The sequence below is a fragment of the Leptonotus elevatus genome, chromosome 2 (genome assembly GCF_054856555.1).
Source record: "Leptonotus elevatus isolate MCC_2025b chromosome 2, RoL_Lele_1.0, whole genome shotgun sequence".
Lineage (NCBI taxonomy): Eukaryota > Metazoa > Chordata > Actinopteri > Syngnathiformes > Syngnathidae > Leptonotus > Leptonotus elevatus.
The window spans coordinates 42,281,113-42,303,635 of record NC_141240.1 but is presented as its reverse complement, the minus strand read 5'-3'; the positions used below and the strand labels follow the sequence as shown (position 1 = coordinate 42,303,635).

The following is a 22,523-nucleotide window of genomic DNA, read 5'->3' as shown; positions in this document are numbered from 1 at the left end:
GTCTGTAACGCAGTAAACCTTCCAGATCACTAGATGTCAGTAATTCGCTATTATAGTTAGAAACCGCCATTAAAAACGATGAAGAAGTCTGCTTGGAAATGTCAACCGACTTCCGCAGTCCGCACACCGACGACGTTGGCGTCTTCAGTCCTTTCACACACCGAGCAATTGAGCAACATCTGCAAATAACATGTAAGTCGTATATCATCTTATCGAAACGTTGGCATCATTTTCATAGCACCGTCTCCTCCAGGCTAAGCTAGATGTTAGCTAGTCAGCTCCGTTGCTTTGTGATGCACGTGCCTGCTGTGGCTCGGTAAGACGCACAAGATAATAAATGAACCCGTTTATTAAAAGTCTTGTTTAACAGCACGCGTGTTGACACGATGACCTTCAAAACACGATGTCTGTGGACTCATTTGATGACGTTGCTAATTGCTGAAATGTTCTCAAATAATACCAGCTATTCTACTGAAGTACAGTAATTGTAGTTTCGCCTGCTTTACTACGGAAGCAATTGATCGGACACTTTTTTTTTAAAACATTTTTTTAACATTTGTAATATGAATATGAAGTTACAGCAAGGTATTGTATTAAATGATAACGAAAAATGATCTCATTATATTCCCAGTGTAGTTTAGTTTTCGACTGGTGAAAAATGTGTGTTGACGAAAATGTTTTTATTTAGTTTTTATTGACGAAATAAACACATTTTGACATTTTGTCGCCTAAAATTTAAGACAATGTGTGTCTATTTTCCTGTACTCAAGCAGTAAATTTCCCATGTTTCCCCCTCTTCTTTTTATTAAATATTTGTTGTTACGCAACACTTTAGCCTATTTATCATTGGAGTGAAAGAATGAAATGAAGAACTGACCTGTGGTCTGTTTTGTTTTGCGGCGCAGAAAGAAGTGAGCCATGGCTTCCCGAGCCGGACCGCGTGCGACGGGCACGGACGGCAGCGACTTTCAACACAGGGAGCGCGTGGCCTCACACTACCAAATGAGGTAGGACGCGCTATCGGCCATTTTCTGCTCAATCCGTCAGCGCCGCCGGGAATTCACTGTCAAGAATTGGTGGAAATGAAAGTCATCTACTGTCAAACACTTAAACAGCAAATGAAAAGTGTGCTCGTGTCATGTTGACCCGATGACAACGTGTGCCAACTTCTCGTATTGGGGAGAGTGGGCTCATTTGTGCCAAGGGGCAAGTCCGTCCAACCCGTTATTTAGAAAAACATAAAAGAAGTCGGTCATGTGACCACATCTTTTTCAAAAGACGTCCATTTCGCTCATCCGGTAAAAAAAAATGTCGACACAGGTTTGAGGATTGAGATGCACATATACGTTCAAAAAACATGTTTTTGCCCTCCAAAGTACAGAAAATGTCTTAAGGTTCTTTGACGGCTGTGTTTGAACAATTATTGACAACTTAGAAAACAGTTCACACGTGCTTTCGTAAGCGACATCATGAGTTGATATGGTTAGCATGATGCTAGCTCAAAACAGCTGCACGCGTTTTTATTTTCCAAAATGGTGGTCTTGGGTTCCCCTAAATTATGATTATTTACTCTATAATACTTAATAGTATTTTATTGTTGTTGTAAACTATTCTTACATTTGATCACTAAAAGTATGTGCCATTCTTAACCCAAATTCATCACCAGATCCAAAAGGGAGACAGACAGGATTTCAACTCCTCCTGAGGAGTTGGAAAGAGCAGTGAAAGAAAACATACGTCCGGTCGGAAAGGAGTGAAAAATCTGCAGGATGGCCATAAGAAAAGAAAATAGGCCAAGGCGTACCCTCCCGAGCACTCGCCAAGTGACAAATGTGCTTGTTCTGCTCACTCGGGTTACGCGTCTTCAGGTCAAATCTCAACGACATCCCCGAATCGAACCACAAGAGGGCAAGGAAAAACTCCACAAACCTCAACATGCCAAACCTTGAGAAAGGACCGCAAATCCAGGATGATTAGGCTGCAAAAATGTACATAGTTTGTGATCCGAAACATTATGAACAAGAATAGTGCCATTGAAGCACAGCAAGAAGACGTGAGGGAGGGAAGCGGGTCCTCGTCAAGGGCGCAATTTGGCACAACCTAACCCGCGCCAGGGGCAAGTTGTGCCACAAAAACACTTTTTTTTTTTTTATAGTTCTCCACCAGTTGATTGAAAATCCAAAGTGATTGCGCAACCTCCTAATCTATATGCGCATATTTTAGTTGGAGGCATTCCTGTAATCTTGCGTAAAAGACACTTGACGTCAACATTGGCACTGCTTACTTACCCCACTCTCGCCAACACTTTCTAAACTCCTGATCCTTGTTTTGTGACCTCTTGTGTCGTGCGCAGCGTGGCCCTTAAGTCTGAAATCCGGAAACTCAACATGGTCCACTTGCTGCTCTGGATGCTGATGGCGGCTCAGGTCAAACTTGATCGGCTTGTCCTTTTTTTCCCGTCGCGATGTCAACTGTGCTCTTCTTCAAGCGTCTTTTGTGCTTCCGCAGGTGACGGTGAGCCAGTTGAGTCTGGTGTCCCACAAAACGGTGGCGTCGCCGTACCAGTGGGAGTACCCGTACCTCCTGAGTGTTCTTCCCACCCTTTTTAGCTTCATGGCGTTGCCGCGCAACAACATCAGCTACCTGGTCATCTCCATGATCAGCGCCGGCCTTTTCTCGGTGGCGCCGCTCATCTACGGCAGCATGGAGATGTTCCCCCTCGCTCAGCAGCTCTATCGCCACGGCAAAGCTTACCGTTTCCTTTTTGGCTTCTCGGCCGTCACCGTCATGTATCTGGTGATCGTGATTTGCGTGCAGGTGCACGGCTGGCAGATCTACTACAGCAAGAAGCTGCTGGACCAGTGGTTCACCAGCACGCAGGACAAGAAGAAGAAATGAGCCGAGCCGAGCGGGATTGCCCGCGTGTCCAAAAATGAACTGCGGCCGGGCCAAAGATCGGTCCACTGACGCAGACCAAATTCGGAGGCCAGAGTCCGCAAAACATTTTTCTGCCTTCCGATTTGAGTATTTTGCACCGTTTTCATCAAAGCGTTCATTCCCTCAAGTCTGCGTCCGTCGCTGCGTACTTTACATGAAAGGCATTTCACTTTTAAACTGTAAACATTTGAGTCAATAAAAACAGCTTTTTTCCCCATTCAATGCAATACAGCATATTATTTTCAAACAAAATATGCATATTTGCATATTTGGACATTCTTCTTCGTCCCATCACTCGTCAGCTGTGACCGTTGCATCCTGCTCCTGCTGCTAATTTTTGTCAAAATTCTTCTTCTGAGACCTCAACGTGTACGAAAACTCACCAAATCTTGCACACTCTTCAGGCCCGGCGAAAATTTTTATATTAAGTTGCCATAAACAACATAGCACCCCCTAGCATGGAAAAATGTCAAGCAATCACTGCACGTTGTTTGACCGAGCGCTACGTGGTTTTTCAAAATAAAATGGAATTGACGAACATTTTAAAAAATGCTTTAGTACAATACTGCACCAATTCACCTTTCACTCTGAAAAAGAGAAGAAAAAAAATCTTAAAAAGAAACAAATATTAAAAGGAAAAAAATATTACTAAAATGAGTGCTAAAATGAAAAAATAAAAGGTGTGAGTGTCATCCAGCCAACATGCCACTATGAGCCAGCCTTGATTTGGGGTCACATGACCTGGAAGCTCTTGAGCAAAAGTGCTCATATTTACTGGATTTTTTAAAATTAATAAATGGAGAGGTAAAATGAAACGATAAAAAGTGTGCTTCATCTACCCCAGTGGTCCCCAACCACCAGGCTGGGGGCCACTTTGGACCGGGCCGCACAGTTGAAAGAATAAAAAACTTTCTTTACTACCGGTTAATTAATTAGTTGAGGCTTATAAATATTTTATTTTAAAAAGTGACCAAGCTAAAATAAAAATAAAAGAGGTGTGTCATCGAGCTCACTAAGATGCAGCACTGATTTGGGGGTCAATAGGTCACATGACCTGGAAGCTAAAAAAAATGCTAATATGAAAAAAGTAAGGCGTGCACCATTTATTTTGAATTGTTTCCTGTAAATATTAGCATTTTTGCTCAATAGCTTCCAGGTCATGTGACCTATTGACCCCAAATCAGTGCTGGCTCATTAACATTACAGCTCTAAAATGACCTCTTTGTTAAGCTTTGGGTAAATAAAAACATTTTTACATTGAATACAATATATTATTTTTAAACAAAATCTAGAATATTTAAGTGCAGAAGATGTAGAAGTTGAACATTCTTAATATGTACCAGTTTCCCATCACTGCTGGGCTATTTTTTTGTCCGCGGGCTGCTCATGCTCTCCTTGGGGCTAATTGTTGCAACGATTTCAATTCAAAAATCTGTCGGCTCGAAAAAATGAAAAGTTCTGTCTTCCAATTAGGATGACATCATTTTGTACGTCAGCAGCCAGCTGACACACACACATACACAAATACACAGCGGTGCTAAAAATAGGAAAAAGTGAAGGCGAGTATGCGTCTCCGGGATTTCTGCTGTCCAAACACCTCCTAATGGCGAAAAGCCACGTCCATCGAGCACATTCAAACCCGAGCGTATTCTGATGACACCGACGCGTGCCGATGGTCCGCCCGCGCTTTGTAGTTGAGGCCAATGACGCAATCGCAGAAGCGGGCGGCGTCAACAAAGTCGCAGCAGATGATGTTGACGCCGGCCACCTGCGGTCCCGGCCGTTGCGTTCCCACCCAGCCCAGCAGCGCGGCCAGAGCTTTGGTGGTGATGCTCCTCATGTTTTGGAAGGGATGGAGGAGGACAAAGGCAACATTTTCAGTCAGGTTCAGGCCACTGACGTAAAAAGCAGCTGCAAAATACACAATAACCAAAAGTCATGATTTGTGATTAGCCACATTTTAGGCGACGCATTTTTTGTTGCCGTCATCAACAGATCCAAATTACTTGGTCTTCCTTTTTTCTTCTGAGCCTCCAAGTAGGAAATGACCTTGTTTGGATCGGGGCTGTCGGCATACCTGCGGAAAAAACATCACCACGTGATCCTTCGCAGTTGTGCTTGTGTGTAAACTTGTGAGCGCGGCGTATGGCGAGCAAACGCTTCCAAAAAAAAGTCCAAACGACTGTGGCAAGTGTTTTGATATTTTCAGAGGTTGAAGTTGACACGAGTAGAAATTGGCACGTGAACGTTGGTGTCCATTCATCACATTTTGCAGTCATGAAGTGACCTTTATCTTTTGTACATTTACAATTGTAAGCGTACATGTTGGCATGCATAGAAGTCTGCATTTTCATACCAGTAAGGTATTTCAGTCCACAGTTCCGGATGATGCTGGTTAATCTCCGGGTCGTCGTAGGAAACGATCACCTGTTGACGCTTGGACCAACATGCTCGCAAGGTGGGACAATCCTGCGGGAAAAGACCACAAAACACTCAACATTTTGGTTGCCCTTCTCGTTTGTTCAGACAAATGTCATTTTAAGATGTGATGTTGATTTGCCGTCTTTAATTTACGTCAATTCTTGGCATTAGCATAAAATATGCATTTGTTTGTGGAACCGCACAATGCGTAGGTTGAACCCTAAGCTGTATCAATTCTCATTTTTGCTCTTATGATTGCTAAAAGTGCCGTTTATCTCCAGCCAACAGAGCTCAAATGTAGATCCCGATGTTAAGGAATGACGTCCTTCACTTGCGTTGGTGGAACAAAAGTAAAACTTTGATGTCAAATTGCTCCATTGTGGATGACGTACTCTGGCAGGAAATAGAAAAGCAACAAACAAACTTTCAAGCATTGAGTCTAGAATGAAATGATTGATTTCGCTCAAATTGTTGGATTCAATGCAGTAAATGACAACAAATGTATTTCATTGACTGTTTTTTTTTGGCAATGTTTTTTGAAGAATTCTGTGGGTTTAAAGAATGCATTTATTATTTATCTATGCAGAGATTTTTGCTGCTAATCACAGGCCGTCCGAGTCCCGATCGCCTCCAGATGGGCCAGGGGTCAACGGTATTTAAAGGGCTTGACATTCCTAAGGTCATTCGAATGTCATTTCTACTTTCGAAACGACATTATCAGACCAAAGTCCACAGAACTCTTGTAAAGTTGCATGAACCACAGATGAAATGTTGTTTTTGTTGTTTTGTTTTGGACACAAATGACCAGCATGGAGGTGGCAACGAGCAGGTTACCTGTGCGGAGCAGAGCTTTGGTCCAAACCGTGATATGATGTCGTCCACCAGCTGCGTGTGGTCACTCCGGGTCAGACCGGCGAAATGTGAGCAGCAAACGATAAGAACCTCTTTAGGATGTTGATCCAGCCAGGTGGCCACTTCATCCAGCGCCTCCTGCTGACACGCACGCGCGCACGCACGCACACACACAGGACCTGTTTGACCAAGACATCCACTGCATCCTGAATATTAAAAGCACATCATTGATGACAAATGTGACACATGTTGTGGAGATGTTGTTGTGGTACGACGACGACGACGACGGCAAGATTGAACGTTTTGGCCATAATTCCAAAAGCGAGCACCGCTCATCACCAAAACAGCACCATAGCGACAGCGACGTAAGATGGTGGCCGCATCCTGCTTTGTGGCTTCAGTTGGCCTCACACAAATTGGATGGAATAATGAACCAAATCTCCAAACTTTATTTGAGCTTCATCACAGGCAGACGTGCGCCGACTTCTCGTTGACAATTTTTACTGACAAAAACCTGCCCTTTGAACAGGGGTGTGTAGACTTTTGACACCGGAAGCATTTCAGCAAATGTGCACAGTTCAACGAGAAGTCATGAAAACGTACAGTTGTCACCTGTAACTTGATGTTTTTGATGTATTTAATTTGCCTTTGAACGCACAGTACCTTGACAGTAATCCAAGTGTAGATGCCGTGAGCAAAGAATAACTTGCTGCCCTCTTTTGGCTTCCGAGCAATCCGCAGGTCCAAAAAGCGAATGCCGAGGTCACACTGATGACTCAGCACAGCTTGCTGTGCCGCAGAGGAAGAAGGCACGAAACGTCAAGTACCATTTGCACAGCCCATGTCACACATAAACACATGAATCGATTCGAGAGTCATCACATGGCTTTTTCAGGACCAAATATTTACCACTGATATTCAAATACAGTATCGATCATTGGGTTACCTGCGTGGTGGCCCAACGGAACACGCAGGGCCGGATCAAAGAAGGAGCAAGTCTGTCCATCGCTTTGAGGAACCACGACTCGGATTCCACCACAGGAGAGGACAAGTCCAAACAGAACGACATGCTGTCATGGCTCCCTGGAAGACAAATGCACACAAATTGATGGATGACGACGATCGTGAAGACAAATGGACGGATGACGAAGAAGTGAAGAGAATCATTTCCATTCATTCGATTCCGCCCTAAGCAGTAGAACATACTTAGTGCCGGAATGGCTTATGTTTACCAGGGATGGCCAAATTCCACAGCGACACATCAAGCAGCTCATCGGGTAAATGTGACATCCAATCCCGGTTTCCGTGTAGTTTGTCAGCCATGCTGTTTCCAACACGTTAATCAGTTTGAGTGAAACTACATCGTTGGGTTTTGTAATGTTTACATACGCAACTCCGGTCACATGAAACGACTTCACCCGTTCTTCTTCTATGACGTCTGCAGTGTGTAGTGGGCGCATTCTTTACTTTTACTGCCCTCTGTCGGTCAAAATGAACATTGTTTGGGTTTTGAACTTTGTGCAACGAGAACGACCGAGCATTAAAAAATATATATACTTTTCCGTTTTATTCCATTTTCGACGCATAGAAACTTACTGGTCAACTTGAGCTTTGCCAAGAATATCCTCATAATTCTCCATCAAATTATGAATTTCATATACCTGTTCCTTTCATTATGTTTCAGTCGTGACATAAACAAATAAAATAAAATAAAAAACTAGAAACATTTCCGCGGAAATTTTGAATGGGCCTGCTGACTCTTTTCAATGAGCTGAACAGTTAAAAATTTCAACCATTGAAATCGCTCAAGAAATGTGCAAGTTAACCATAATCAAGATCAAATAAAGTATCTTACTGTCCCTTTAAGAAATATGCACATTCACGCACACACATTTGATTTTAACCAACATTTCAATGAGCTGAACAGTTTAAAATTTAAACCATTGAAATCGCTCAAGAAATGTGGAAGTTATAATCAACTAAAAGTATTACTGCCCCTTTAAGAAACATGCACATTCACGCACCAACAGACGTCACGCAGCAACATTCCATTGATTTTGTATAGGATTACGCTCACCTCAAACAAAAGCCTCTCACGACTTAACGGTTGAAGATGCAGATTCCAGAAATGGCTCGTTAGAACGGCAAGGGTTTGGGGAACGCGAGCATGTTCTCAGTTTTTTAATCGGATGAAAAATTACCAAATGAGAGCAGGTTGAAAACTTATGATTGATCGAAAATGAAGAGGGAAAAAACGGCGAAATTAACATGGAGGAGATAGGCGCTCAAGTGCGATTTCTCCTCGCTTAAAGTGAAAATAAAGGTACTAAATGACACCTTAGCCAAATAAAACTTAGTTTTTCAGAAAGCAGAGGCTTGTGGCTACAAAATGTGCGAATTTGATGTCTAGTGAGCAAAGATTGTGGCCATGGTGACGAGTTGAAGTGAAACTTTTGGAAATATATTTTTTGGTTCCCAGCACTCTGTCCTTAATTAGTCACACTCTAAATAGGCGACTTTCACCCCTTTGCTCACTGTCTTTGAACCCGCACAGGGGGGAGAGCTTTCATTCCTTAATTTTTTTTTGGACACTGAGCTAAAGATGGGAACAATTCCCACAAAATGAGCTAAAATTCATATCGGTCGGCTAACGTATGCGCGCACAGCGTGTCTTTGAAAAAGGTGCTTGATATGTGATTTTGTCTTTCCTTTTCCCATTCATTCCTATGGGACTTATTTTGGGAGTTTTTTGGGAATAGCGTCGCCATGGTAACTGGGAATTCTTAGAAAAATAATGCTGCACCGAGTCAGATCGAGCCGCATCGTTTGATACCTCATTTGTCCCGGTGCGATCTACGGTACGGGCCGCATTTTAGCAGAAAAAAACGCGGAAGATTAAAAACTAATATTAAACCACTTTTTCTAGGATAGTAATATGGTTCGCAGCAGGCCCATAATAAAGCTAATCAGAGAAATGTAAAAGTGTTTGGGGTGTAAAAACATAAATAAAAAAGTGACGTCTAATTGATGTACTATAACGCAATTCCTTTTCACAGTTTTGAAATTCCTGTCGAAGGGAAACCTGAACACATCCATTAAAATATAGAGTTGAGTTCCAGCATTCGCCCTGATTTAACAAACACTGCCAAATCGAACATCTATCTCAGTAGACATTGGTTTAATTTCACCCAGAACAGCCTCAGCATACACAGAAATAAAAGAATGATAAAACATTTCCCTTTTTTTTTGTGTATTTTGGACCATTAGGAAAAAGGAAAAACATTTCAGGCTGACATTTAGAGATTCTTATTATTATTTGGCTGCAGGGTTAAAACCAAATCAAGAAGTTTGACATTCACGTTGAAATGTCACCATTAAAAATATGAAGTCATGAATTGTGATCAGCGTATTTTATTAAAAGTATTTGCTCATTTAGTACAGTATCAAATCATCAAATGAAATATGCCACCACGACAACACACATGAAAAACAAAGGGTGCTACTTTGTGCATTAAATATGACATTTGGGGTGAAAAACAAAATCACAACAATATCTGAATTCTTCTTTCGTGTGAACAAATGAAGTTTGCATTTGTGTGCGTCTTTTGTCTCTAATAATACCACACTGAGACACACATATTAAAAGACCAGTTAAATAAACTAACACCACTAATCATTGCAATTAAGTGAACAATAACATCTTAAATATATGAAAAGTGCATGAATGGCATATGTTGCCCAATTGATTAATGATCACACTTTTAAATAGCTTAAGCTTAAGAGGGTGTTTGTTGCACAGAAGCCGCAGTGACGACGGGCAGAAATTTGATTCAAATCAATACTTGATGCAACATATCATTTTTAAAAAGACGGCTTAGCCTTCGCTAACCCGAAGCGAACCCTTTGGCGGCGTCATCAAACTGAAAGCAGGACAACAACTGCAGTGACAAGGAACGCAACAACTGCACCTCCAACGTCACATGGAAAACAACCGCACAGTATTTCGGTACCCGAGCCCGGGCTGGGCGACCTGACAGCTTGTGGTATCATTGAAGTAGGCGGGCCATGGCAGGCTTGGACTCCACACACCGCGACCGGGGGAGGAGCATTTACTGAGCATTGGGATGCGACTGCCGCCGCCGCCGCCCGGCGACCGTGAGGAAAGCGCGCAGACCGAGCCGCCGATGGCAGGGCTGACATCGGCGGTGGCCTTCAGTGGTTGCCATGACGGTGAAGAGATGCTGCCCATATTCTGGACTTGGGCGCGCCGCAGGCTGGGGGAGGCCACTGCGGGAGATACTGTATTTATCACATGAGGGATATGAAATTGTCACATCAGCAATAGTCACACGCTCATTTATAATATGGTGAGGAAAAGAAGTAAAAGGTCATATTTAATTATTCCGAAAGCATCTTGCATTCCTCATCTCCATGAATCTTAAGGAAGCGTTCTTTAGTTTTGCTCAACTTGACATTTCCATCATTCAAATCAACTCTATATTTACAGTGCACTTTCAAACAACCGCTGCTGTTTTCTTAAGATGGAACCCCCTGGGTTCGACAGATAGAATGAAAACAGCAGAGGCCCCCAAATTGAACCCTGTGGAACACCATACCTTCCGTTATACATGCGAGTACATATTGCACGTGTCCCACCACTTTGCTTTGATTTTTTCCTCGACATTATATGAAATTGATCAATAATAATCATTATTAACTACAACAATAATAATAAAGAGAGTGACTCGCCATCGAACCCAGGTTAAGAACCACTGATATAGAATTGGACGAAAATCTCAGATAAGATAACTCACTGGAGGACTGCAGGCGAGTCGTCAAGCAGTCTGGAGAGTCAAAGTTGCGACAGTTAGGAAGTAAAGAAGCGACGGGAACGCCGGGAGCTCGGACGAGATTGGCCAAACTCCTCCGCATTTTATCTGAAGGACACAAAAAGAAAACACCTCATCCAGAACTTTTGAATACGAGTCCTCCCGACATTCTCTTTCATGCCGTTACATCTGAAGGTCACAGAAAAGACGCCGGCAAGTTGAAAGCTCCTTTAACAGTTCCCAGCACTCGCCGTGGGATCGATCTAATCCCATCAAACTGGGATCGCAAGCGCACGGCTTGAAGCGCACGGCAAGAGGCTTACAATGTTATTATTAAGCGACAGGGCCGCCGAAAGAAGAGCGGGTGACCCGGGTGCGGCCGCAGTTGCTCACCTGCTCCTGCTCTGAAAGGCGCTTGCGACGGGTGAGCCGGGGCGGACGGACGCACGGACAGGAAGCTGCTGCTTTGCCAGTCTGGGGCGCTGGAGAAGGTGCGAGCGCGGGGCAGCGGGCAGAGGCTGCGCTGCGGCCGCGCAGGGGCGTCGTCGTCGCCGCCCGCTTCGTCTCCCCGCTCCGGGGCGGGGCGGGCGCTGAGCGGGAAGGTGACGCTCTGGCTGCGTCGCTTGGCCGGGCCGGATGAAGTGCTGGCGTAATCCTGCCTGAGTTCTAAGCAAGCCGGTCGTGAGGAATGACGTGCCAACCACAAGCGCACGCACCCGAGGCGGGTGGGTTTTTTGAGATGAACTCCAAGATGCAAAACTTCTTCCACATACACAATATCAGCATTCTCTCAAATATGTCGGCACTTCTTTTTCGAGATAATCCATCCCATGTCACAGGTGTGCCGCCATATCAAGTGCACAGGTGTGCCTTAAACTGCCCACAATAAAAGGCCACTGGCAGTTTTGTTACATTTTCTGGGTTTTCTCAGTCCTTCACCCCCATAATACAAAACTCCACCTTACAGAGTAGCCTTTTATTGTATATATATCCATGTCAATCTTGGTATGGCACACCTGTGCGCTGGGAAGGCTGATCTCGGCAAAGGAGAAATGCTCACTGTCACAAATTTAGACTGGTTTGTGAACAATATTTGAGAGAAATGCTGGAAGAAGTTTTACATCTTTGACTTCAACTCATAAAAAATGGGAGTGTTGCATTCATAGTCATAAGTCAGTCTCAAAGTTACAGAGAGACTGGAGGTGTCACAGAAAGGCAAGTATTTTTGGAAGGAAAAAAAAACGTGTGAAACTCTTTGCTAGAGAACAGTAATTTAGGCAAATGGTGCTAACATATTCAAAATCTGAATACAAAAGCTATAAACATCAAAAGAGATTCACCTGAAAAAGTCAAAAGTGCCTTTTAGACTGCAGCCAAATTCCTTTTGCGAGAAGTATATGTCAGAAGTCGAAAAGGCACAAGTTACTGCGGCAAAAATTAAGTCCAAGTCCAGTCCAAAAAATGCAGACTTAAGTAGAACTCAAGTCACGTGACACGAGTTCCCACCTCTGATACGCGCGCGCACACACGCACGCGCACACACAATCACCTGGTGGGGTTAATGAAGCTAAAGTAGCGATGAGCTCTGAGGTCTACAGTTAGTGGAGACGAGGCATGATGACGATTAGACATCAACCCCGAGTGGGACGAAAAAATGCAATTGTTGACTTTGCTTTTGGACTTACTCTCCTCCTGCAGCCGCGCCATCACCTGCACATCCGTCAAATCCTGCAGTTTGTAGCTCTGAGGGATCAAATCGTCCTCGTCCCACACAGGAGCGATGACGTCGCGGTCCACCAGCGGCCCAAGGTCACACCGCCGCTCTCTGCTGCCTGGAAAACCGTCCGTGGCAGCCATTTGCCAGTACAAATACTTTATTATTATCGTCTTCAAGTTGTTTCACTTTTTTGACTCTTTTTATTTATTCATTTATTTTACCTCGGGTCAGATGGGGAATGAAGGTGGGAGTCCTTGCCCTCCCACCGGGGCTCTCGGAGTGAGGTTGGGAGGACACTAAAGGACGGTAAAATGTAAAAAAATAAAATAAACAAGCTAGGAAATTCAAGTTCTTCACCGTATTTTGGTGGCGCGTGAGAACCGTGCGTCTCAGGTGAGCAAGTTGTACCTGAAGTCCCGGTGGGGGGCACGACAGCAACTTGGCTGAGAGGTGATGGGCTGGAGGCGGGCCGGGGGCCGGACAGTAGTCGACGCCAGCAGGAGGCTGAAAATGTTGAAACCAAATCTTCAGAGTGATGACAAAACATCTCAAAGAAGAGAAAGAAGCAGAGAAAAAAAAATGACGTCTCCGTGATAGTCTTTAAAGTGTGATAGCGCCCTCTAGGGGTACACAAATAAAATCATTGCTAATGTAATGTTCAGTTATGTTCAATATATTTGCATTTCATCCTAACAAACAAGTTACATTTAACTTTTGTGCAATAGCGTTTAAGCAAGTAGTTGTATATGCTAGTTTTTAAATTTATTTTAATGCAACACAAGCTTACAATAATATTACATTTACTTGACTCTTGGTTTTGATGAACATACTGCCATTAGTGTATCTTCATATTGGCGCTAGTTGGAGAAAGAAGTATTTCTTGATGTCAAAAGTTGAACAACAACTTGAATAGACTATGATGTGAAAATAGGAGCGGGCCACTGTGCCGTTAGCCGTTAGCAGTTAGCCGTTAGCTCGTCTGCACTGCCTGTCACTGAATGAACAAAATGCCATTGTCTGAAAAGGAGCCGGGAAACAAAGTGATTTATTCATTCTCATCAATTCCTTTTAAACTCACAACCGTTTTGCAAACATTGTGGGAACACGTTGCATTGGTGACGTATATATATTTTGAATGAGATAAATCAATCAAAACAAGCAATCTCCCACCTGATTGAAGTTGGAGGAAGATGGAGCGCCTCGCTGGCTTCCACTCGGGATCCTCCAGAACGTGCCGGCACCATTGCAAGGGCGTTACAGACTTCTCACAATTCTTCTTTTTGAGTGGCATGTACAGCCTGTCAACACAAAAGTGTGTGATCACAGAATTCACATTTTTAAATATCAATGTGACCTTTTGTACAGAACCAACACTCATATTTGACATGTTTTGCTTGTCACCATGTGGTGAAAAGTGTAAAAAGCCCACGATAAAAACAAAACAAAACAAAACAAAACAAGGCGACATTTAGCATTGTTTTTTTTCCCACCAAGATGTTGTATCCAATTGTTAAATATGTTCGAACAGCATCCTATATTTAGCTGGAACAGACAAACAAACGAAGATACATTCAATTGGATAATGGCGTTATGTCAGCTCCCAGCAGGACGAATTAACAAAGCACGTGACATTTACTTGTACACCATTTCAAGAAAACAACATGACACGCACCACGTTTCATCATCAGAGGATCCAATCCCGTCCAGGTCCAAAAGTTCCACCTCGTCCATACCTACCGGTTCGCGCGTTTGGAAATACTGGAGCCGGTCGTCAGGTGGTCCCCGCTGACACGAAGGGTCGCGAGTGCGACCCTGACCCCGACCCGGGGTTCGAAGCGGCTGCTTGTTTTGGAGCTCCAGCTTGCCTACGAGCTCCTGCAGCCTCCTCAACCGCAGCTCTGCGTTCGCAAGGGTTCTCTTGCGCTCTCCGACGTGGACGGACTTCTCAACTGCAACCTCCATCTGAGCTTCACGTGGGACCGCACAAGCGTCCGTGACCCGGTCCGACTTACTTGTTGCCTCTTCTCGGTCCTCCTCCCACTTTAAGCTCCACCCCGCCGCCTCATCAGCGCACCTGCCACTGTCTGTAATCCTATTTTGTCACTGTCGAACTTGATGTCTGTTTTGACTGCATCTCTCTTTGATCCCAAATGAGCGCATCATTTGACTTTTGCTGCTAGGCGATGACAATTGGGCTTGTTCTTTTGTCGCCATCTAGTGGTTGCAGTACACCATTGCGAATGCTGTTTCAATCAGGCCGCGAAGAATAAACCCCACGAACTTAAAAAGGTTCACTAAATAACTTGGGAGCTCAAGCTGAAACTTTTTCATGTGGCACAAGAGCTGAAATTAAGTGAAAAAGCCAATATTGCTTTTCAAAAAATGATGAACAGTTATGGAGGTTTATTCATATTATGGTAATAAATAGAATACAACTTATTCAATTGAGTGCCAAATGTCTCATGTTGAGGCGTGGGGTTTTCATCCACCCATTTGTATTCAAATTTTCAAGAAATGCGAAAATAAAACTGAATGGAAATGCTAGAAATTCGAAAAAGGGTCAAAAATTTGCACTCCCCAAAAAGTTTTTACGCTTCGAGAGGGTAGATTTTGGCTATGAAAAAGATTTTGCGAATAAACACTGACAAGATCGGATACATGACACACATTTACACGTACGTTTGTAGTCACAAAGCAATGGCAGCTGATAAAGTTTTTTTATTTTTATAATGGCGGACGATAAAGTAAGGTATGTTTGGTGCGGGGCGAGGAAAGAGAAATATGTTTGGAATTAATTAAACAATCGAATAACAGCAAAGAAACACATCGCACAGTGCAGTCGCTTCCTGGTCGTCGTCTTCTTTTCAATTGCTGTTGGATCACATCTCTATGGTGTATAGCGCCACCTACAGCAGCGGCGTCCCCTCTCAAAATTCAAAAAAGAACAACCGATGGTTTTGCGCATTTTCAGTAAATTGAAACAATTGAATGCAAAAGCATGATAATTAACTGCCAAATGACAATATCCGTTCCATACGAAAAGAGGTCATCGTTTCATGAGTTCTGATGTTCATCCTCAACGTTTGTTCCAGGTGAATTTCTTCCTGGCACCTTCCTGACCTGGCTTCTTTCTCTCCCTCACCCTTGGATCAGGAGTGAGAAGGCCAGCTGGAAAACAAAGAAAGAAAAAAACCGATTCCCAACATCTGACAGCAATTTGAGGTCAATTGGTAATTGCGAAAAAGCATCTGCCTGACCTTGCCTCATGACCTCGACGTCTCTCTCGGAGAGAAAGCTGCACAAGGCGCACGAGATGGCGAGTCGCAGCGCCCCCGCCTGGCTGGAGCGCCCACCGCCGCTCACGCTGCTCTCCACGTCAAAGCGTCCCAGCATGCCCATGAACTGGAGCGGGAACATGAGCTGCTCTCTGGTCACGCAACAACCACAGGTTGGAGGACACAATGCAAGTTCAGGTCAAGCAGGGTTATTATAGTTTGGGAATTTTCCTTTCAGTTGGACTTTTCAGAGTGGTTCTGTTTTTTATTTTTTATAAATGCTTGGTTTTAGTTAGTTTCGGCATTTGTTTTTTTTTTGTGCGCGCAATATTTAATAAACACCATGGTAAAATGAAAAAAGTTAAATTTCCTCCGATGCGTTGCATTTCGTCCGAGTTAAATGAAAAAGCAGGCGAGATTTGTCGCCTGGGATCTGAAGGTCCTTTTCTATTGGCTGCTGCTCAAAATGACATCATTTTTGTGTGACACACTTTCATACGTCTGTATTCTCGTTAAGAGCGAAATAAATAGACTTAAAATCACATTTAAAATCCTCCCAAAAGGTTCATGTATTAAATTAATTTCCAAAGACTAAAACAGAGGACATTTTTGCTATAATGATAGTTTTGTAATCATAAAATTTCAGCTAAAAAGCATTTTTGTTATTTTATTTAGTGAATTAAATCGTTTTTTGAATTTGTTTGCATGAACTAAAAAAAACCTTGAAAAGGAGTGTCAAATTTCCTGGTTTGGGGAATTTATAAAGCAATAAATTGACATTGATCCATTTGGACCGTTTCCAAGCTTGAAAATGGGCAAAATGTTGCATCGCTAGTGAAGCGGTTGGCCGATTCCGCTTGCCACGACATATTGACTCAAACGTCCGACTCAGCAAGAGCGGAAGAATGCGAGCGCGTGCGGCTGCCGACGCGCTCGCTCTCTCGACTGTGTCATTAATTCACAACGAGGAGATAAAGACGCAGCAACGTGTGCCGAGAGCAGAAAAGGCTCGAATAAGAAAAATAATTAAGGCACTCGCCAACCTGTCTTGCAGCACAGAGAAGTACTGGAGGTAGTTCTGTCCGTTAATGTCGACGCTTCCGGAGCCGCCGTCTCTCAGAACCACGGAGGCGTTTGAAGACTTTCTCCGTCCTGTGCGTCAACACGCGGGACACATTTTTCTTGGTAAAAGCAACAAGAGAAGACAAATGGCCATGAAAATGCGGATGGACCTTGAGAGGTGCTAAAAGCCCGGCCCATCTCATCCTTCTCCAGGGACAAGAAGGTCTGCTTCATGGACTGAGCCTGAAGTTGCTGGCGGTAGCCGAGGACAAACGTCTCCTCCATTGCGCAATAAGGAAGAGACAGCAGCCGCTCCATGAGCTGGACAAAGCGAGTGTACTGAAAAGATACACGTGTCACACGTGAGCTTTGGGATCTTGCGCTCCAACAACATTTAGAACATCCGCCGCCCATCACAAGTCTTGAAAGAAAAAAGAAAAAAGAAAAAAAGACGTACTCGTCCGCTGTTATTGTGCGGACGCCAAAGCGATAAAAAGTACAGCTTTTTTTCTTCTTCCCGTACACGTTTGTGAGGTCCTGTTTTGTTTGTAGTTTTGAAACAAGTCAAACTTGAAAGTGAAAGCTCGGGTTTGCTTCTCTGCCGCTACCAACAGACCGCACTTTGCCGGTCCCAAACATCAAATTGTTCGACTGTTTGAACAAAAGGCAAATGGCCGCTCGCGCGGAATGGCTTACATCATGATGGGAAATGGGTTCGACCAGCAACTCCTCCAGTTCCCCCTTCAGGAGCCACCTGCTTGTGCTGAGGGCGCTGACGACAGGCAGAGATGGTCATCGGCGCTATTCGATTCACGACAAACCTCCAAAACATCTGGAGCACCCACATCCCCTTGACGTCCTGGGAAAAGAGTCCGTTGGCTCGCAGGCGATCCTGATGCTTCCCGATGTTGACAATCTTGCTCTGCGTGTCCTGAAAACAGAACAGAAACGTGAACAAGAGTTTCGATCCCGACCAACAACATGACTGGCGTCTTGTTTGTCACGATGATGTACAAAGTAAAGAGAAGAAGAAAATAAGGGCAATTCAATCCATTCAGTTCCTTTTGCTTCTTTATGGATGGCAACGGCGCTGTGATGATGTCACGCGACAGTTATGTCGTCATCCAGTCACAAGAAAGCCTCATTTTATCAAACGATATCATTCGCAGCGTCCCCACGAAATGCGCCAACATAACGAGGCATCGCACAACCAATAGAAAGGTCACGACCAACTCGTCGTAACGCTAAATCTGCAGAGCAGGACTCGTACGCGAGAATCAGTTGACACCGTAAATCCGTATTTTAAGTCGGTCTGTGAATGCACCTTCCTTTTTTCTTTTTTTTGTGGTCCCAGGCTTTTGTGTTGTCTCGTCACTGGGCCTTTCCCCGTTGCTAAGAAATTTTCCAAATATGTCTATAGATATATATTTGTTACTGCTTTTGCTAGCTTGTGGAATTAGCATCCGTGCTGCGCAAACAAGATAATTGGCATCCTGATAGGCATCAAGATCGCGTCATAGAAAAGTTGTAACAGAGAATAAAATAACATCTTTTTTTTAGTCTCGGATAATAAATCAACTGGAAGTAGAGTACGTTTTTTTTATTCCTTCAACTGTGCAGCGGCCTGCGGACCGCTACCCGGTGGTTGAGTACCGCGCTGTAGAGCATTTGACCTCCATTTGTAAAAAAAATCTTAACCATATTGTTGACTAACCAATAATCAATCATTGTGCAGCGGAGCAGGCCCGATCAGGATTTCTGAATGGTACCGAACGCCGGAAGGAAACGCAACTGATCACTGTGTGTTCAGCTGCAGTTGTTTTTAAAGCGCTTTATAAATAAAGTTGAGTTGAGTTACGACAAACTCACGTGCATCAAGTTGTAGTAAGTCTGTTTTCCCGTGTAAAACAGGAAGTGGAATGGCCGTCCGTCCTCACCCCATTGGACAGCTGCCAAGAGAGAAATGACGTTAATTCCAGAGAGCAAGCGGCAAAAAAAAAAAAAAAAATGTTATTGTCAACGTTATGTACCTCGCTGCTTTGGGAAGATTTCCTCGGGATGCTGACCACAAAAGGACAAAGTAACGAGCCCAAAATGAATTTCCAAAATGCACAACTACGTATTGTTCAGTCGCCGTCTTTACCTTCATGAGGGGTCGTGCCTTCTTCACAAACAAGCCAGAGGGGAAGAGGTAGGCGATGCTTTTCTACAGCGTGGCAGGAGGGCGAGAAAAAAGAAGAAGCAATTTAGAAGAAAATAAAAATGACAGGAAATGACAATGATGACACCTCAGAAAAGCAGAGGTCATGCCAACAGATGGCGTTTCGTGTTGAAGGAACACGCTTCGCTTCAAGGAAAGGTGAGCTTACGTTTGGCAACGCTGACGGCGAGCTGTCCGACAATTTAACCAAAGTTCAGCATGAGTGCATGCTTGGTCATGAAACAGATGGCGTCGCAAAAAATCTGCTCTTCTCTGCTTTTCCGGCTGCGGGGACGAGCGAACAGGTGGTGCGCGGGCGGGCGGGCTGCACGTTGACATTTCAGCCTGTCAACGCCGGTAGTCAAACCACCGCTCGCAAAGCAAAGAGAGGTCGAGCTGGGCGAGAGGGATGAAGTCACACCCGCGTCCCCTCGGCAAAACGCCAGCGACGCCCAAGAGAGCTACCTGAACAATTGACGCCCATCACGTGGCTTTCAAACCACGCAAATGACACAAGTTACAGAAGGCCACGAAAATGAGCGCCCGCGGCGTCACACCTGAAGAGCTTGGACACTTTGCTGCCTTCTACCGTGAAAACGTGGGCCACAGCCATCGTCTCACTTTTTACAGCGTAGCTCTTCTTTCTGAATGGATGGCGACATTGTTTGAGGAAACGTTGGAATCAAACGAGTGAACTCAAGTCTTCTGCTGCAAGACATCAGCTGGCGACATTGATGACTCAAAATAAAAAACAAATAATTTATTCCAGGCTAGGGATCCTTGATTATGAAGAAAATATGAATCACAATTAATTTGTTAATAATTGAAATCATGATTAGGGCGATCATTGTTTTTTTTGGAATACAAAACAAGAAAATGTTTAAACGTAAAAAATAATAACACAAATAAATGTCTGTAATTACGCAAGTTTCTTTTGCAACAAACAAGCTTTATTAAATGAGTTATTTTACAATTAAAGAAAAGGTGTACATATATACATTTTAACAAGTGCCAATTTTGTAATTGTGGAGTGTAATCATTGAAATGGTAATTGAATTTCAATGGATTGCACAGCCCTATTCCAGGCTGTGTTGGGCAGTTGTCAATAGTTTTAACCGCTAAGTAGACAATTTAACATCTAAAACGGAGAAAAAGCTTTTTGACGGGCTACTTTGTGTAAAAGTTTGGAAAACCGCGAATCGAAATGATAAATGCCCTCAAACGGAAGCTCCAATGTGCCCCAAAGCTTCAATTCTTACATCGATGTCCTCCTGAGTGAAATTTTCGGGGTCCTCTCCCATCATGTTGGCCAGGTGCCGTTTGCCGATTTGGAATTCCTCCACCTGTTTCTCGATAAATTCCATGGTGACCTTTTCGGTGCCGGCAGCCGCCAGGTTCTTCCTGTGCATGACAACACCTGTACATATTTGTCTCCTGACTACCTAGAGGAGGAGACAGCAGCAACACACTGAGGTTTAGTTTTACGATGTTCTGACACAAATATTGATTTGGCAGAAGAAAAAAATAAGCTGTAGAAGCATCCTGCTCAAGACAAAATGTATAGAAGAGTTAGATTTATTAATTTGACTGATAAGAACACGCACAGGCCAACCAAATGAATACTACAGAGCTTGACTGTAATTCTGTGTGACAGGAGTGCAACAACAAAAACAAATCTTTAACTTTCAAATTGCTAATGTATTTTGCTTTGGTTTCAGGTGCAAACGGACAATTACATTTTTGAAGAAAGAAACTTTGTCTAAGGGAAGTATAAACATGTCACGAAGGTGCATAGGCAACTTTGACGACTATTTCACAGCGATCCATGAATGTGATGTATCATTGATCGTTTGAAGCAGACGGAACTTTTTAGGATGTCCACAAGTAACGTTCTTGAAGACCTTGGACCTTCCCCACAAGAAAATAAATGATTTGTCAACTGGTCAAGAGATAGGAATCCCAAATTGAGCATCCTTGGCATGGTGAAGCAGTTCCAGCGTGATGTGGAATATCAACATCTTTTTAAAATATTATTTTCTTTCACGCAACTTGCTACACTTGCATTTATATCAATAAAAAAAGATTGACGCAATTTCCGAATCCGTAAATAACTATGCAGGGATTTCATACAGTGGACTGCATAATTCGCCGAGAACAGACATCCTATGTCCGTATCGGAGCAATGCATCATGGGATACCTTTGCATTTTAGTGAGCGTGTATTTTTCGATATGTATTACGATAGCTTGTTTTCACGACACAATCAAGCACCACCAGCAACTCGCACACTTACTATATCGGACGGGGCGTTATGTTGAGTACAAGGAGATATTTCAAACACAGCAACTATGACATGTGTTTAGATAGCAAGAAGATGCTAGCTGAAGGGCATCTACATTCTAATCTCGTTTCTATCTGTTTAAATTTGGTCAAGTGTGGAAATATCATAGCCGGACTCACCTGCCCACTCGCATGTGATGAGACTGCATGTATTCTTGCACAGGATGACCGACATTTTGTGGCAAAATACCCGAGTGTTCGCGTACACGGCGCCGCCATGATGGCTGGCTAACAATGACGTCACCGCGGAAGTTGTCAAGTGCTGTATTCAGGGAAAGTCGGAAATATTCCACTTGGAACCTCCCAGTTCCTCTTGCCCAGTTCCGTCCTCTGTGTGTCGAAATCACGTTAGATTACGTCGAATGAATAAATAAATTAATGTTATAAAAAAAGAACTAGATATGCATGTTTATAACCGTGTAAATTATGTTTTGCCATTCACGGTCTTTGTCTCTATGAGGTTCGCCATGTCTAATGAAGTGACGTCCGATTTGAACCGGTCGATGAAGTCGGGGTGCTGTTTTTTTTTCCGCCTTCACAACTCGGATTTTGGAGTTTATAAGGGTTCAAACGGGCGTTCCCGTGCATACTTCCTCGTATGTAGTCGGAGAACTCAAATTTCCCAACTTCCTCGAATGCAGCATTGTTCACCACAGATGAAATATTCCTATGTGGCGGCCACATTGGTGGGGGCAACGTTCCCCTCAAAAGCAACACATATACTTGGAAAATAAATCATAACTTCCTCATTTCTGAAGCAATTTTCATAAGGCTTACTTTATTAGCAATGTTAAAATATGTGTTATTATTAAAGAACAATTTGATTTAAAAACAGCAACAACCAACAAATGCAAAAATAGCCAGCAAATGGAGCTATTTTGTTCTTTAGGT

General features: G+C 43.6%; 4 protein-coding genes across 12 annotated transcripts; 1 reads left to right on the top strand and 3 right to left on the bottom strand.

Moving 5' to 3' along the window:
* Nucleotides 1-53: 53 nt before the first annotated feature.
* Nucleotides 54-3,154, top strand: LOC147180096 (protein jagunal homolog 1-B). The gene is made up of 4 exons (XM_086068491.1): nt 54-192; nt 906-1,007; nt 2,354-2,426; nt 2,509-3,154. The coding sequence occupies exons 2-4, from the start codon at nt 919-921 to the stop codon at nt 2,896-2,898; spliced, it is 552 nt and encodes a 183-aa protein (XP_085924617.1). The 5' UTR covers nt 54-192; nt 906-918; the 3' UTR covers nt 2,899-3,154.
* Nucleotides 3,155-3,174: 20 nt separating this feature from the next.
* LOC147180095 (PI-PLC X domain-containing protein 1-like) lies at nt 3,175-7,654 on the bottom strand. 3 transcript variants are annotated; one of them, XM_086068489.1, is made up of 7 exons: nt 7,417-7,602; nt 7,157-7,293; nt 6,874-6,999; nt 6,193-6,351; nt 5,294-5,406; nt 4,944-5,014; nt 3,175-4,848 (listed from the first exon to the last, which is right to left on the bottom strand). In XM_086068489.1, exons 2-7 carry the CDS (start codon nt 7,277-7,279, stop codon nt 4,571-4,573), a joined length of 870 nt encoding a protein of 289 aa, XP_085924615.1. In that variant the 5' UTR covers nt 7,280-7,293; nt 7,417-7,602; the 3' UTR covers nt 3,175-4,570. The 3 variants fall into 3 exon arrangements, with proteins under 3 accessions (XP_085924615.1, XP_085924616.1, XP_085924614.1); XM_086068490.1 differs by having other exon boundaries at nt 3,180-4,848; nt 6,193-6,348; nt 7,443-7,542; XM_086068488.1 differs by having other exon boundaries at nt 3,214-4,848; nt 7,443-7,654.
* A 1,951-nt stretch (nt 7,655-9,605) lies between these two features.
* On the bottom strand, nt 9,606-14,901 carry LOC147180094 (SLAIN motif-containing protein 1-like). Of its 7 annotated transcripts, none has more exons than XM_086066876.1 (8): nt 14,429-14,900; nt 13,927-14,054; nt 13,138-13,260; nt 12,978-13,052; nt 12,725-12,871; nt 11,433-11,705; nt 11,025-11,147; nt 9,606-10,509 (listed from the first exon to the last, which is right to left on the bottom strand). In XM_086066876.1, the coding sequence occupies exons 1-8, from the start codon at nt 14,716-14,718 to the stop codon at nt 10,187-10,189; spliced, it is 1,482 nt and encodes a 493-aa protein (XP_085923002.1). In that variant the 5' UTR covers nt 14,719-14,900; the 3' UTR covers nt 9,606-10,186. The 7 variants fall into 7 exon arrangements, 5 of the variants coding, with proteins under 5 accessions (XP_085923002.1, XP_085923004.1, XP_085923003.1 ...); XM_086066878.1 differs by having other exon boundaries at nt 13,165-13,260; nt 14,429-14,899; XM_086066877.1 differs by having other exon boundaries at nt 9,606-10,497; nt 14,429-14,898.
* A 557-nt stretch (nt 14,902-15,458) lies between these two features.
* On the bottom strand, nt 15,459-21,898 carry mrps9 (mitochondrial ribosomal protein S9). The gene is made up of 11 exons (XM_086068822.1): nt 21,753-21,898; nt 20,553-20,735; nt 19,237-19,299; nt 19,124-19,154; nt 18,963-19,042; nt 17,939-18,024; nt 17,790-17,865; nt 17,264-17,432; nt 17,075-17,183; nt 16,014-16,183; nt 15,459-15,924 (listed from the first exon to the last, which is right to left on the bottom strand). Exons 1-11 carry the CDS (start codon nt 21,849-21,851, stop codon nt 15,833-15,835), a joined length of 1,158 nt encoding a protein of 385 aa, XP_085924948.1. The 5' UTR covers nt 21,852-21,898; the 3' UTR covers nt 15,459-15,832.
* Nucleotides 21,899-22,523: the final 625 nt, after the last annotated feature.